This window comes from Danio rerio, chromosome 11 (assembly GCF_052040795.2).
Source record: "Danio rerio strain M-AB ecotype USA chromosome 11, GRCz13ab, whole genome shotgun sequence".
NCBI lineage: Eukaryota > Metazoa > Chordata > Actinopteri > Cypriniformes > Danionidae > Danio > Danio rerio.
Window position 1 is genome coordinate 7,136,830 of NC_141031.1, and position 13,486 is coordinate 7,150,315.

Below are 13,486 nucleotides of genomic sequence, written 5' to 3' on the forward strand. Positions count from 1 at the left end.
AAGACCATTCCACAATTCTGGCCCTACACTACAGCAAAGTGTGTCCGCTAGGGATGTAACGGTATTGTAAATACCGTCATACCGCAATATTAATTTTTTTCGATATTACCGAAGTCGCATGACTTGGTAAAACTATAGGTCTTCTGAGAAAATTTGCTCAGGCGAATAAAGCGAACGGGAGGTACCGGAAACTACAATTCCCATCAGCCCATGCTTGACCATCATCCCTTGCGGTCTGTTGTAGCTACAGATCCAGTAATGCGGAAATGGAGTGTGCTGCTAGAAGCGGGGATAAAAAAGAGCCGGAAAACTCTAAAGCGGGTGTTGTCGCCGCGCGCGTACTGAATAGGGGTGTTGTCGCGCGAGTTCTTATCAGCTGTGTTGTCGCGCGCGTACTGAATAGCGGTGTTGTCGCGCGAGTTCTTATCAGCTGTGTTGTCGCGCGCGTACTGAATAGCGGTGTTGTCGCGCGAGTTCTTATCAGCTGTGTTGTCGCGCGAGTTCTTATCAGCTGTGTTGTCGCGCGAGTTCTTATCAGCTGTGTTGTCGCGCGCGTACTGAATAGCGGTGTTGTCGCGCGAGTTCTTATCAGCTGTGTTGTCACGCGCGTACTGAATAGCGGTGTTGTCGCGCGAGTTCTTATCAGCTGTGTTGTCGCGCGAGTTCTTATCAGCTGTGTTGTCGCGCGAGTTCTTATCAGCTGTGTTGTCGCGCGCGTACTGAATAGCGGTGTTGTCGCGCGAGTTCTTATCAGCTGTGTTGTCGCGCGCGTACTGAATAGCGGTGTTGTCGCGCGAGTTCTTATCAGCTGTGTTGTCACGCGCGTACTGAATAGCGGTGTTGTCGCGCGAGTTCTTATCAGCTGTGTTGTCGCGCGAGTTCTTATCAGCTGTGTTGTCGCGCGAGTTCTTATCAGCTGTGTTGTCGCGCGCGTACTGAATAGCGGTGTTGTCGCGCGAGTTCTTATCAGCTGTGTTGTCACGCGCGTACTGAATAGCGGTGTTGTCGCGCGAGTTCTTATCAGCTGTGTTGTCGCGCGAGTTCTTATCAGCTGTGTTGTCGCGCGCGTACTGAATAGCGGTGTTGTCGCGCGAGTTCTTATCAGCTGTGTTGTCGCGCGAGTTCTTATCAGCTGTGTTGTCGCGCGCGTACTGAATAGCGGTGTTGTCAGCACACTGTTCAGATTGATGCAGACATGAGACCTCTATCTTACTCATGGTTTGTCCTCTCAAGTGGGGGAAAGACAATGCACAACGTTACTCACTGCTGTCAACCTGGGCCAAGTCATATCTCTCTTGTCCTAGAAACCTCAGTCCCAAATGAGAGGGTTTTTTTTCTGTTGCAGGGGACATTGTAAATACCCAGAGATACCAGCTTTTACCAGATTATATTTATATGATAATTTTCCTTTAAACCCATCTCTATCTAAGTGAGTGAGTGATTAAATGTTGAATGTGATGAGTTTTCAACACTACTAAATTGAAACTTTATTTTTTTACATGGTTTAATAATTTTTTGTTATTAAAATTGAAGTTCCTGTTTCAAAGCTTACAGATAGATGGCTAATTTGTATGTCATTGACACTTTTGGCACTTTTTTGGAGTATTTTCATAAGTTTTTGTTTTTTCCTGTAAATGATTCAATAAATACCGTACCGTGACATTCATACCGAGGTATTACCGTACCGTGAAATTCTGATACCGTTACATCCCTAGTGTCCGCCTTTCAATTTTTTTTGGACATTGGAACAGTCATTCGTGACTGATAACCTGATCTCAGTGACCACCTTTACACCAGCAATAAAGTGAGAAGTAGTTGTCAGTTTCAGGTATGAGCAACATGAACTGTGGGAGGTGCAATTAAGTTCAATAGAGTTCTGCTTTACGCAAATACCTTATGGGAATGCAGACAGTCCTGCCAGCTGCCACGCAGGCCCATAGAAAATATGTGCTTTAGCAAATTGTACTTCAACACAGGTTTGACTGCAGTTTCTAGATAGAATGACACTATGATGTCAACAACTTTACTTTCCTATCACACTAATACAGGGGTTCCCAAACATTTCAGCCCGCGACCCCAAAAATAATCATATCAGTGGCTCGCGACCCCCATTTTTCAAGGTTGTTGTACTGTAAATATGTAAATGTTGCAGACACAACTATAGGCAAATATAAACATGAGCTTATTGACAACACAAAAATGCAACAGTCTGTTAGCCATATAATGTTTTTTAAAGTCATTTATGGATTTAATTACATTTTGCTTTGAAATTAAAGGCTGATGACTGATTGTTATTTTTATGTTGTTGTTTCTTTAATGCAACTATTAACTATATTCTGTCGATTATGAATAAAATATGGTAATTCTAATAATTTAATAAAATTTATTTGAGTTTTGGATATCACCAAGCGACCCCTTGTCATTGTCCCGCGACCCCCTAGGGGGTCCCGACCCCCACTTTGAGAACCACTGCACTAATAGTTTTGACATTCATTCATTTTTCCTACTGCTTAGTCACTATTTTATAAGGCCCTCACAGGGGAATGAACCGCCAACTGTTCCAGAATGTGTTTTACGGTGTGGATGTCCTTACAGCCGCAACCCAGTCCTGGAAAATACCTATACACACTCATTAACACTTAATTGATTTAATTCACCTATAGCTCACGCCTTTGGACTGAAGGGGAAACCGGAGCACCCGGAGGAAACCCACACAAACACGGGGAAACATGCAAACTTCACACAGAAATGGCAACTGACCCAGCTGTGACTCAAACCAGCGACTAAGCCAAAGTAAAATGGATGAATGAACTACTAACCCATCCACTAAAAACATGTAATGCTCTGAAAACATTTAATTTCATGTAAATGTAATTTTATTAGATTTTTTTATATAAATATTAGTTTTTTTCTCTTTCAGAAACTATGTGAAATATAATACCTCTTGTTCTTGTGGCACTGAGTTAAAAAAAAAACTATCCCATCTTAAAATCGTTGTAAAAAAAATTGTAGACAGCGCCCTCTTGTGGATTTTTCAGTGACACCTGATAATGCCCTGATAATCACCACATATTACCTCACTAAGAACTCTTGTGTGTGGCTGTGGGCTCTTGTTCATGTTGCAGGCTGTCTACAGCCAGACAGTTTGTAACAACATACAAATGAATCTGAAGCGTTAAAGTACATCACAAAAGAGCTTACTTGCAATGGAAACTGTTAGGCAGATGTGAAATGTTCACCTGGTAGAGGGGATGTCAGTGATCCTTCTTCTCCACTGGCAGCGAAAAAGACGTCCAAGGCCTCCTGATCAGATATGTCCATCAGGTCCATCTGTTCCAGCATATCAACGTTCACCTCCATTGATGAGATGCTTCCTAAGGGCGCTGCAACAACACACAGCTTTTGAGATAAAAAGAAAGCAACTCCTGGAGAATATGGCATTTTTTGCTACATATAATCGACAACAGGTAAACTTCTGAAATATACACTCTTAGAAATAAAGTACAAATGCTATCACTGAGGTGGTAACCTTCACCTGAAGAACTTTATTTACCTTTTAGGTACTAACATGTACATTAAAAGTACAAAAGTGTATTTTTTGAAAGGGTACCCTATATATTGGTGACAATAGTTCATGGTATCACTTTATTTTGATGGTCCCTTTAAAGCATTGTGTTGAATTTAAGTTACATTGCATCTACATGCCAACTAATTCTCATTAGATTACAAGTAGACTTTTAGCTTAGGGTTTGGGTTGAGTTGACAAGTTTCTTATAGTCAGTTAAATGTCTGTATTAATATCAGCAGATATTAAGCAGACTAATACTTAAATACTAATACTTAAATAAGAAGTAACTGGCGATAGTTATAAAGCAACTTTTAGTCAACAAAATATGCAATACGAACCATCAAAATAAAGTATTCCCATGTCTGAAGCTGACCAAATTTCATGGTATTTCAAAGTTGGATTCAAACTGAATTTAGCTTGAGGTGTTGATTGCATTACTTTTTGAAGCCAACACAAAAACTGAACTCAAATTTATATTAAACTGTTTAAATTAAATACATTTCTGACCTTCAATCTAATACACTAGCTATATAGCAGACACGCAGTATATTCACCTCTTTAAATGTTTTTTCTTCCTCTCTCTAAAATACATTCACCGGCCACTTTATTAGGTACACCTTACTGGTTCGGGGTTTGCCTTCAGAACTGCCTTAATCCTTTGTGGCGTAGATTCAACAAGGTACTGGAAATATTCCTCAAAGATTGTCCATATTGACATGATAGCATCACGCAGTTGCTGCAGATTTGCACATCCATTATGTGAATCTCCCGTTCCACCACATCCCTAAGGTGCTCTATTGGATTGATATCTGGTGACTGTAGAAGCCATTTGAGTGCAGTGAACTAATTGTCATGTTCAAGAAACCAGTCTGAGATTATTTGTGGCATGGCACATTATCCTGCTGGAAGTATCCATCAGAAGATGGGTACACTGTGGTCATAAACGGATGGACATGGTCAGCAACAATACTCAGGTAGGCTGTGGAGTTAACACAATGCTCAATTGGTACTAAAGTGTGCCAAGAAAATATCCCCCACACCATTATACCACCACCAGCAGCCTGAACCGTTGATACAAGGCAGGATGGATGCCTCAGTTTTCTGTTCTTGGCTGACAGGAGTGGCACCCGGTGTGGTCTTCCGCTGCTGTAGCCCATCTGCCTCAAAGTTGGACGAGTTGTGTGTTCAGAGATGCTCTTCTGCAGACCTCGGTTGTAACGAGTGCTTATTTGAGTTACTGTTGCCTTTCTATCAGTTCGAAACATTCTGGCCATTCTCCTCTAACCTCTGGCATCAACAAGGCATTTGCGCCCACAGAACTGCCGCTCACTGGAAATTTTCTCTTTTTCAGACCATTCTCTGTAAACCCTAGAGATGGTTTTGCGTGAAAATTAAAGTAGATCAGCAGTTTCTGAAATACTCCGACCAGCCCGTCTGGCACCAACAACTATGCTACATTCAAAGTCTCTTAAATCCCCTTTCTTCCTCATTCTGATGCTCGGTTTGCACTGCAAAAAAATGCTTTTCTTACTTAGATTTTTTATCTCGTTTTTAGTCCAAATATCTACAAATTCTTAAATCAAGAAGCATTTTCTAGACAAGCAAAACATCTTGTCTTGTTTTGAGAAATAATATGTCAATATTAAGTGAGTTTTTCCTTAAAACAAGCACAATAATCTGCCAGTGGGGAAAGTAAAATAATCTTACGTCAAAAGAAAAAAACCCCATTGGCAGATTATTTTGCTTGTTTTAAGGAAAAACTCGCTTAATAATGGCAGATTATTTCTCAAAACAAGACGATGTTTTGCTTGTCTAGAAAATGCTTCTTGATTTAAGAACTTTTAGATATTTGGACTAGAAACAAGACAAAAAAGCGAAGTAAGAAAAGCATTTTTTGCAGTGTGAGCTGCAGCAGATCCTCTTGAACATGTCTACATACCTAAATGCATTGAGTTGCTGACATGTGACTGGCTGATTAGAAATTTGGGTTAACAAGCAGATAGACAGGTGTACCTAATAAATATTTTTTTCCATAACTAAATTGATTTCCATAAACATTTGATAACTAATCCTCAATATTTTACAGTAGTTTCATTACAAACATAAAAGTAGATGAATAATAAAAGATAAGAAATAAGATGATAAAATTTATAATAAAGATAACAAAAAATAATAATAAAAATCAAACTCACGTCTTTTATAATCTATCTGCAGGTGTGCAGAGGAAAGGTAGACATCTACATCATGTTGAAACACTTCCTCGAAGAATCGTTGTCTCTCTCTCAGCCTCATTTGTTGGCTTGGTTCTGTGTCCGGGACTCTCTGTGCATGTTCCGACTCCGCTACCAACGACAACAAGAACAGTCAGTTCAGTCACAATTGATATAAACACCAAAATGAGTAGTGAGTGAATAATATTTACTCAAATTATATCTACTCTTTTATACAACAGATTGGTCAAGTGCTAAACTCTACAAACAGTAGGGGGCGCTCCCTGTCTGTTATTAATCAATAAGAATGAAAATATCCCTACTATGCGTGTGGATGAAAAAAGGACTTAAAGAAAACAACGTGCTAGCAAAAATAAACATTTGCAAAATGTATATGAATCATAAATGAATTATCAATATATAATAATTATTACATTGTGTCTGTTAGTATATTTGATGAGTCAGGAGGATGACAAACATTCTTTATTTAAGCCTTTTTTGATAAGCTGCAAATAAATGTGGGTCTGTTTACCAGTCAAGTACAGTGCAAAAGTTAAATGACTAAGAAACAGCGAGGCCGCATTCCAAAAGATAATGAGCGTTGCCGGCAAAATTCAAAAACTTCTTTAGACAAATGAGATGCCAATCAGCATAAGGAACTGCCAGCAGCAAAAAATTACACCCTTTTACCTAGATTTTAAGTTTTTAAAATCTAGGTTTTTTTGTTTTTTAAACTCTAATTTTGTATTATTATTATTTAATTAAAATATTTTTTTAAATATTATTTAAATATATATATATATATATATATATATATATATATATATATATATATATATATATATATATATATATATATATATATATATATATTTAAACTCTTTTTTTTGTATGATCATAATATAAATAAAACACTTTTTAAAATTGCTGATAAAATCGTGTTGTTTTTTTAATAATTATATTGTAATAAATATTGTCATCTAAATACTCAACAACAACTAAATCAATATACTAAAACATTTAAAGGGGTGATCTAGAATGTATTTTTAAGGCTTGGTTGTGTTTATAAGATGCAAATTAATGTGTGCTCATGCTTCATTTGTAGAAAATCACATCATATATCCTGTGATTATATACTGCTAATCAGCTAACATGAAAACATCTGTCATATTTCCTGGTTCCTCTGAAAGGCCCGCCCTCAAGAGACTAATTAATCAGCTACAGTAACTTAATGTGCTGTGATTCGCGGATTGGCTACACATCAACAGGTCACGCCCCTTTTGCGCTGTGTAAATACTGTCCGTCAGAGCAGCTGTTAGCAGCATTAGCTGCTTGAATCAGACAGAAAAATAAAGAGCACAGAGCTGAACGTCATGCCTGCTCTCTTAAATAAAATCTGACACGTGTCTTTCATATATATTTTGATTATAAGCATGTGTAAGTAATATGAAACGTTCTCATATTTTTTGCGAGTTTGTTACCTTTGTTTAAAGTGGTTTGACTAATAGTTATGAATTTTCTAGCTAAATTATTAGCGGCGCCAAACAGCATTTCCTCTTGTTTACATGCTTGCATATGTCCTCACTACACTGTAAAATCCAACAGTCAGCATTATCAAATAAATTCAGAGTAGTTAACTCAATTTACTAAAAGTTAATTCTACTCATTTGAAAAGAGTTTTGTGTTGAAGGTAATGAGTTTATTGAATACCTCATTACTTTAACTTAAATGGAGTAAGTTCCCAGTACTCATATAGATTAGTTCTTTAACTAAAGGGTTTCTAGCAATCGGTTTCCTCAAATGATTTGAGTTGCCTTAACATATTGGGTTTTGCAGTTGGTTTGAGTTCTCTTCATTTATTGGGTTTTACTGTGCTTAAATTGCTTAATTTACTCAAATTTAGTACTCATTAGGATTAGTTTTTGAATTTAAAGAGTTTGTTGTAATCGCAACAGAAATGTTGGTTGGAGGAGTTTAAGCCGAATCCAGCTCTGAACTAGGAGAGATTCCGGAAGCTGTCCTTTGTCAAATGCTAGCTATATATATTTTTATAATTCTCTGGAACATAATTAAAATTAAACTGTAAGCACTTCTCTCTTTGTGTCCTTTGAAAGCCCAAATACAGAAACAAAACAAGCTCTGTGGAAATAGCAGCGTTTGGACGGTATTTTAGCTTTCTCTGCTATAACATTTTATCGCCTCTGGCCTCGCCCCTTTACTGCGCAGGGTGAAGGCCCGTGCACACCCAGACGTTTTTTGCTCACGTTTTCCGTCCTTGTTTAACGCCTCCAGACAAAATAAAGGGTGTCAATGTGATCGTGCACACTAACGCGCAAAACGCCAGGCCCAAAAGCATCATTAAAAAAAAACGCCTCATGCTTGTTCTTTTTTATTTGACGCGCCGTGTTAAAACCTTTTCCACCTATCAGATAAGCACTTTTGCTCACGTGCACGGAGTGGCTGAAGTTACAGTAAACAGCACTTAGAGGCGCTCAAGTGCAAAACTGTCAATGAGAGCGGACATTGAAGAAGATGCACAGAGAACGCTTAGCTGCTTATTGCACTGGTGAACAATAATCATTTCTTCATCACAAGAGCTGGAGCTGCTACTTGAATAATCTATGCTTGTTCGAGTAACCAGTAACTTTAACAAGGGTGTGAACTTCCTCTCTTCCTCTTCTTTTGTGTTACAAGCGGGTGTCGGAAGCTTAAAGTTGTGTAGCGCCATCTACCTCAAGGAGTGATTTTGCATACTCTTCTGCTTGACGGCAGTGAAAATCAATTGGGTTTGAATGCGGAATAACGTCTCGTAAAAAGCTGACGATAAACGCAAACAAAAAGCGTCCCGGTGTGTAGGAGCCTTGAGAGCGCCTGGTGAATGCGTGTAACCTGAAGCCCTTGTGATCCCTCTAACCTGGATGTATTTTCTTGTAGTCCCCAAACTTTGTTCGCTAAAGACTTTGCTAAGCTAACTTTGTAAAAGCCAATGTCTCCCTTTGAGCATATTACATTCAGAGATGCTGTTTATGTTCATATAGCTACATTACACATCAACTAAAGTTTAAAATGTGATATCGTAGTGGACCACCCCTTTAACAAATGGTATTGTCCCTACTGAAAAATCCAGCTTAAACCAGCCTAGGCTGGTCAGCTGGTTGACTAGCCTAATTTTAGAGGGGTTTTGGCCATTTCTCAGCTGGTTTCCAGCCATTTTCAGCCTGATCTTACCTGGTCAGGCTTAAAAATGACCAGCTAAATCCAGCCAAAACCAGCTTAACCAGCCTGGTTTAAGCTGGACATAGCTGGTTTTGGCTGGGCTGGTCAAGCTGATTTAAGCTGGTCATCTTCCAGCCTGACCGGCTAAGACCAGGCTGGAAATGGGTGGAAACCAACCTGGAAATGGCCAAAACCCCTCTAAAACCAGCCTGGTCGACCAGCTTAAACCAGCCTAGGCTGGTAGTCAATAGAATATTTAACAATTATATAAATTTTTACCAAAATTCTAAACGGGTAAAACAAGTGTAAGTTTGACAGCAACTTGTAGAAGTAACATTGCCTTGACAAGAGCACTGACCTTTAATCTGAAACAGAGATGTTAGTCACTGTTCTACATATAAACAGAGTTCTCTCAATGTGTGGCAAGACACGCAGAAGCATCCCTAAATAGACAATATGAGTCATCTGCCACCCTGACCCCAGCCATTTAAAACGCAAATACCAGTTCACAGTTAAGCAGTGCTGACCGACTTCCTTTAGTTTTGGTGAAAATAATATCAAATATAATCAATAAATATCACTAACATCAGCAGTCTGTTCATAGACATTCATGACTTATTTTTCAAAGCATTCAAATCTCTTTACATGACACACAACCAACAAATCGTCGGACTAATAGTGGGCTGTCCGTAAGACATGTTCACCCTGACATTTGTGTTTCAGTGTCCTTGAAAAAGTGACACAGCTGAGCTGAAACAACAGCCCTAAACCTTGCACCAAAGGGGCTCCAAAGAGAATGGCATTCTTCTGCTTTAACAAGTCATGCAGCTTACACAGATACAGCGTCCCGCAACTCCTCCATAATTAGAAGGCACAAGCTGAGCCTGAAATAATTGGATATGCCTTTTAAACCTGATCTAAAATAGGAATAACGTGAAGATTATCTGGTGTGTGCTGGGAGAACTGATCACGTTCAGCTGAGTTCAGACATGCTGAACAGGGGTGTCACTGAAAGGCCATAACAGGGTGCAACGTGACAAAGCATTTCATTTTCTACTCAGAGAACTGGGTTACATACATGAACCTTCCAAAAGTGGCACCAGTCTGATAAAACAAAACAAGTATACTAAATGGTGCAGTGCCCTGAATGACTCTTGCTCTATGCTCTCTGACTTGAGTTAAGCCATCACTGAAAAAAGCAAAGAGGCAGAATCAAAACTAAGCATATGCTTTTGTAAGCTCACGTTGCTAGGTGGTGGTGAACAATTCACCTGTGCATGTCATTAAGAAAACAAATTTGTTTGCCCTTCTAATCTTTCATTGAAATCTGAAAACGCATTTCCTGTTTGTTTTTAGTTATATTATCATATTATGATTTTAAGGTAATGGCTTAAAATACTTAACCACGCTGCAGCAACTGTCAGTTTTGACAACAGACAGAAAGGCAGGAGGTGTCTGTTAGATTGTAATAGCTCTTCTACAATGTTTTTTTCTCAATATTTTTGAATGAAATACCTATTTTACTACATCCAATCAGCTCGTAGTACAAAAACAAGCCACACCCACTTTTTGCTCATTTAAAATTTCGTTTCTCTAGGAACTGCGTCACGATACGGAAAAAATAATGATCACAACTTACAATTCTTAGGGACTTTAAAGGGATACTTCACCCAAAAAGGAAAAATCGGTCATCATTTACTCATCCTTGGCTTGTTCCAAACTACTTTAAGTTTTTAATTTTATGACATTATCAGCAGCAAGATGTTCCTGGAGCTCTTTGGAGGTGGTATGTGGTCTGTCTGTGACTATTCTAACCATTCTTCGTCTTTGCTTTTCAGATATTTTTCTTGGTCTACCACATCTTTCCTTCACAAGAACTGTTCCTGTGGCCTTCCATTTTCTTACTATATTTCTGATTGTGGAGATACAGACTTGAAAAACCTTTGTAATTTTTTTGTATCCTTATCCTAATTGATGCTGATAAATTGTCCACGTTTTTAGGTGTATATATATATATATATATATATATATATATATATATATATATATATATATATATATATATATATATATATATATATATATATATATATATGAGCAATATCACACGAGTAGCAGTGCGTTATGGTTGTATATCGGCACTGGTGGGAGGTGTGCGTTGTGCCCCCACCAGTGCCGATATACAGCCATATCGCACTGCTACAAGTGTGATATTGCGTTTCTACAACAGTTTGACGGCATAATTGTGTATATAAAAACAAGATCAAACATGGAGAGTCTCAGAAACCCTTTTGTATGAGGAACTACTTTCTTCCAGATTCAAATCATAAGCTGACAGTTAAACAGTTGAGCGTGCATCTTTTAAACTTTAGATCTAGAATGTCTGCTTTTTGCTGGCTGAAAGTGGGCAGAGTAATACACAAAGGGTAAAGAGGCTGTAGGAGTTCTGATATTGCAGAATATCGCATGGCTATCAACCAGATTTGAGAAGCAGACAGAACTTTTGTATATATATGAGCAATTCCAGCGTTATGGATGTGACATTTGCAGTATAAACTCAACACATAAATTCACAGTGAAAGCATATGTTACATTATATTGAAACATCAGTTTATATTTTCCCAAACAACTCACCACAGAGTTATGGGACCAGAAAAATATCCATCTGTAAACATGTTTTGTACTTTAAATGAAGAAAATAAACATGCGTTATGGATGTGACAAAAAAAGTATGCGGGTTTGCAGTATACAGCATAGAAATTCAGTGAATTAAACTGCACATCCCAAAATAAATAATGATAATCAAAAGGTTAAGAGTTGGCTCTCTATAAAACAAAAAATGATTGGTTTTATTTAATTTAATATTTTCACATTTATGAGGAAAAAAGTGTCGTTATGGATGTGACATCTCTCCGTTATGGATGTGACGAATGTGAAATTGCCACATGTCTGACTTTGGTAAATCAAATAGAATAGTTTGAAAAAATTGACAGATGCATATTTGAGTATTTCTAAAATACTGTAAAATACTTGCTTACCCAAAATACCCAGAAACAGTTTCCGTAATTTGTTGAAAATTATCTTTTTTTTCATGGCAAGGTTGACATTTGCATGAAATTGCTCATATATATATATATATATATATATATATATATATATATATATATATATATATATATATATATATATATATATATATAAATATGTATATGTGTGTGTGTGTATGTATGTATATATATATATATATATATATATGTGTGTGTATGTATTTATGTGTGTATATATTTTTTTTTCAAGAATATATTATTTATATATACAGTTAGGTCCATAATTATTTACTTAGACATCCACACAATTCTAACATTTTTGGCTCTATACACAAACACAATTTGCATACGTGCATCCCACTTGTTAAGGGTCCTCACTTACTCATACAGTACACTAAGTGAAATTTTAGCATACACCCGGAAGAAACCCACGCCAACACGAGGAGAACATGCAAACTCCACACAGAAATGCCAACTGACCCAGCCAAAGCTCGAACCAGCCACCCTCTGGCTGTGAGGCGAACGTGCTACACACTGCACTATGACGTCGCCCCATTTCCTTTTTATTTACATCTACAGAATCCACGAGTCATCACATCTGACAGGCAATCCACCACAGTAGGCAGTTGTGTAAGGTTTGGACGGGGTCATTCTCTCTTGCCTGGTGGCAGCAGTGAGGACGAAGGGAGGTATCCAGGGGCCACAGAGCTGTCACTCTGATTAACTAATCAGATCAGCACTAGCTGACCACCACAGCCACAAAGGGCAAAGGGGAAGCTGGATGTGCCACTTGTGTTTCCATCTGACAGTACTGTGTAGCTCTGTGCAAGCAACACTGGATTTTTAATATGATTTAGCCTTTGATGTAATTAATATAATATCATTTAATATTTGTTTTATAGGGTCTATTTAGAGGCATAAACTCCATATATACTGTAGATTACTGAATAAAAGACTGCTATCTGCTAATCTGCTATCGCTGCTGCAGAGCAAAGACGATAAAGATAATAGAAACAAACAAAACAAATCTAACATGAATCCAATAGATGTTTATCTGAAAAACAATCCTGGGCATTTAAAAAGCATAACGCATATTTATAAAAGCAATGCTAATTGACCTAGCCTTTATCACTGTATGTGTTTTATGTACTCATACAACTCATAAATGGCCTTCACAGTCACCAGATCTCAATCCAGTAGAGCACCTTTGGAATGTGGTGGAAAAGGAGATTTGCGTCATGCATGTGCAGCCGACAAATCTGCAGCAACTGTGTGACGCTTTCATGTCAATATGGAGCAAGTTCTCTGAGGAATATTTCCAGTACCTTGTTGAGTCTTTGTCACAGAAGATTAAGGCAGTTCTGAAGGCAAAAGGGGGTCCAACCCGGTACTAGTCGCCACTGGCTTGCATGGTTCAGGATATGAAAAGCTACTCATCGATAAAT

At 38.0% G+C, this 13,486-nt stretch overlaps 2 protein-coding genes across 6 annotated transcripts in view; one reads left to right on the plus strand and one right to left on the minus strand.

Moving 5' to 3' along the window:
- ranbp3a (RAN binding protein 3a) overlaps positions 1-13,486 on the plus strand; it is a 1,280,039-nt gene that overhangs the window by 1,121,228 nt on the left and 145,325 nt on the right. The window lies entirely within an intron of this gene.
- The window catches only part of si:ch211-253b8.5, a 43,961-nt gene that overhangs the window by 9,005 nt on the left and 21,470 nt on the right, over positions 1-13,486 (minus strand). For 3 of the 4 annotated variants that reach the window (XM_087273177.1, XM_087273179.1, XM_087273178.1), the window contains 2 exons: positions 5,761-5,910; positions 3,240-3,383 (listed from right to left, as the gene is read on the minus strand). In XM_087273177.1, the coding sequence (XP_087129303.1) occupies positions 3,240-3,383; positions 5,761-5,910 (294 nt within the window). The remainder of the gene's footprint in view (positions 1-3,239; positions 3,384-5,760; positions 5,911-13,486) is intronic. The other variant, XM_087273180.1, reaches the window with a different exon arrangement.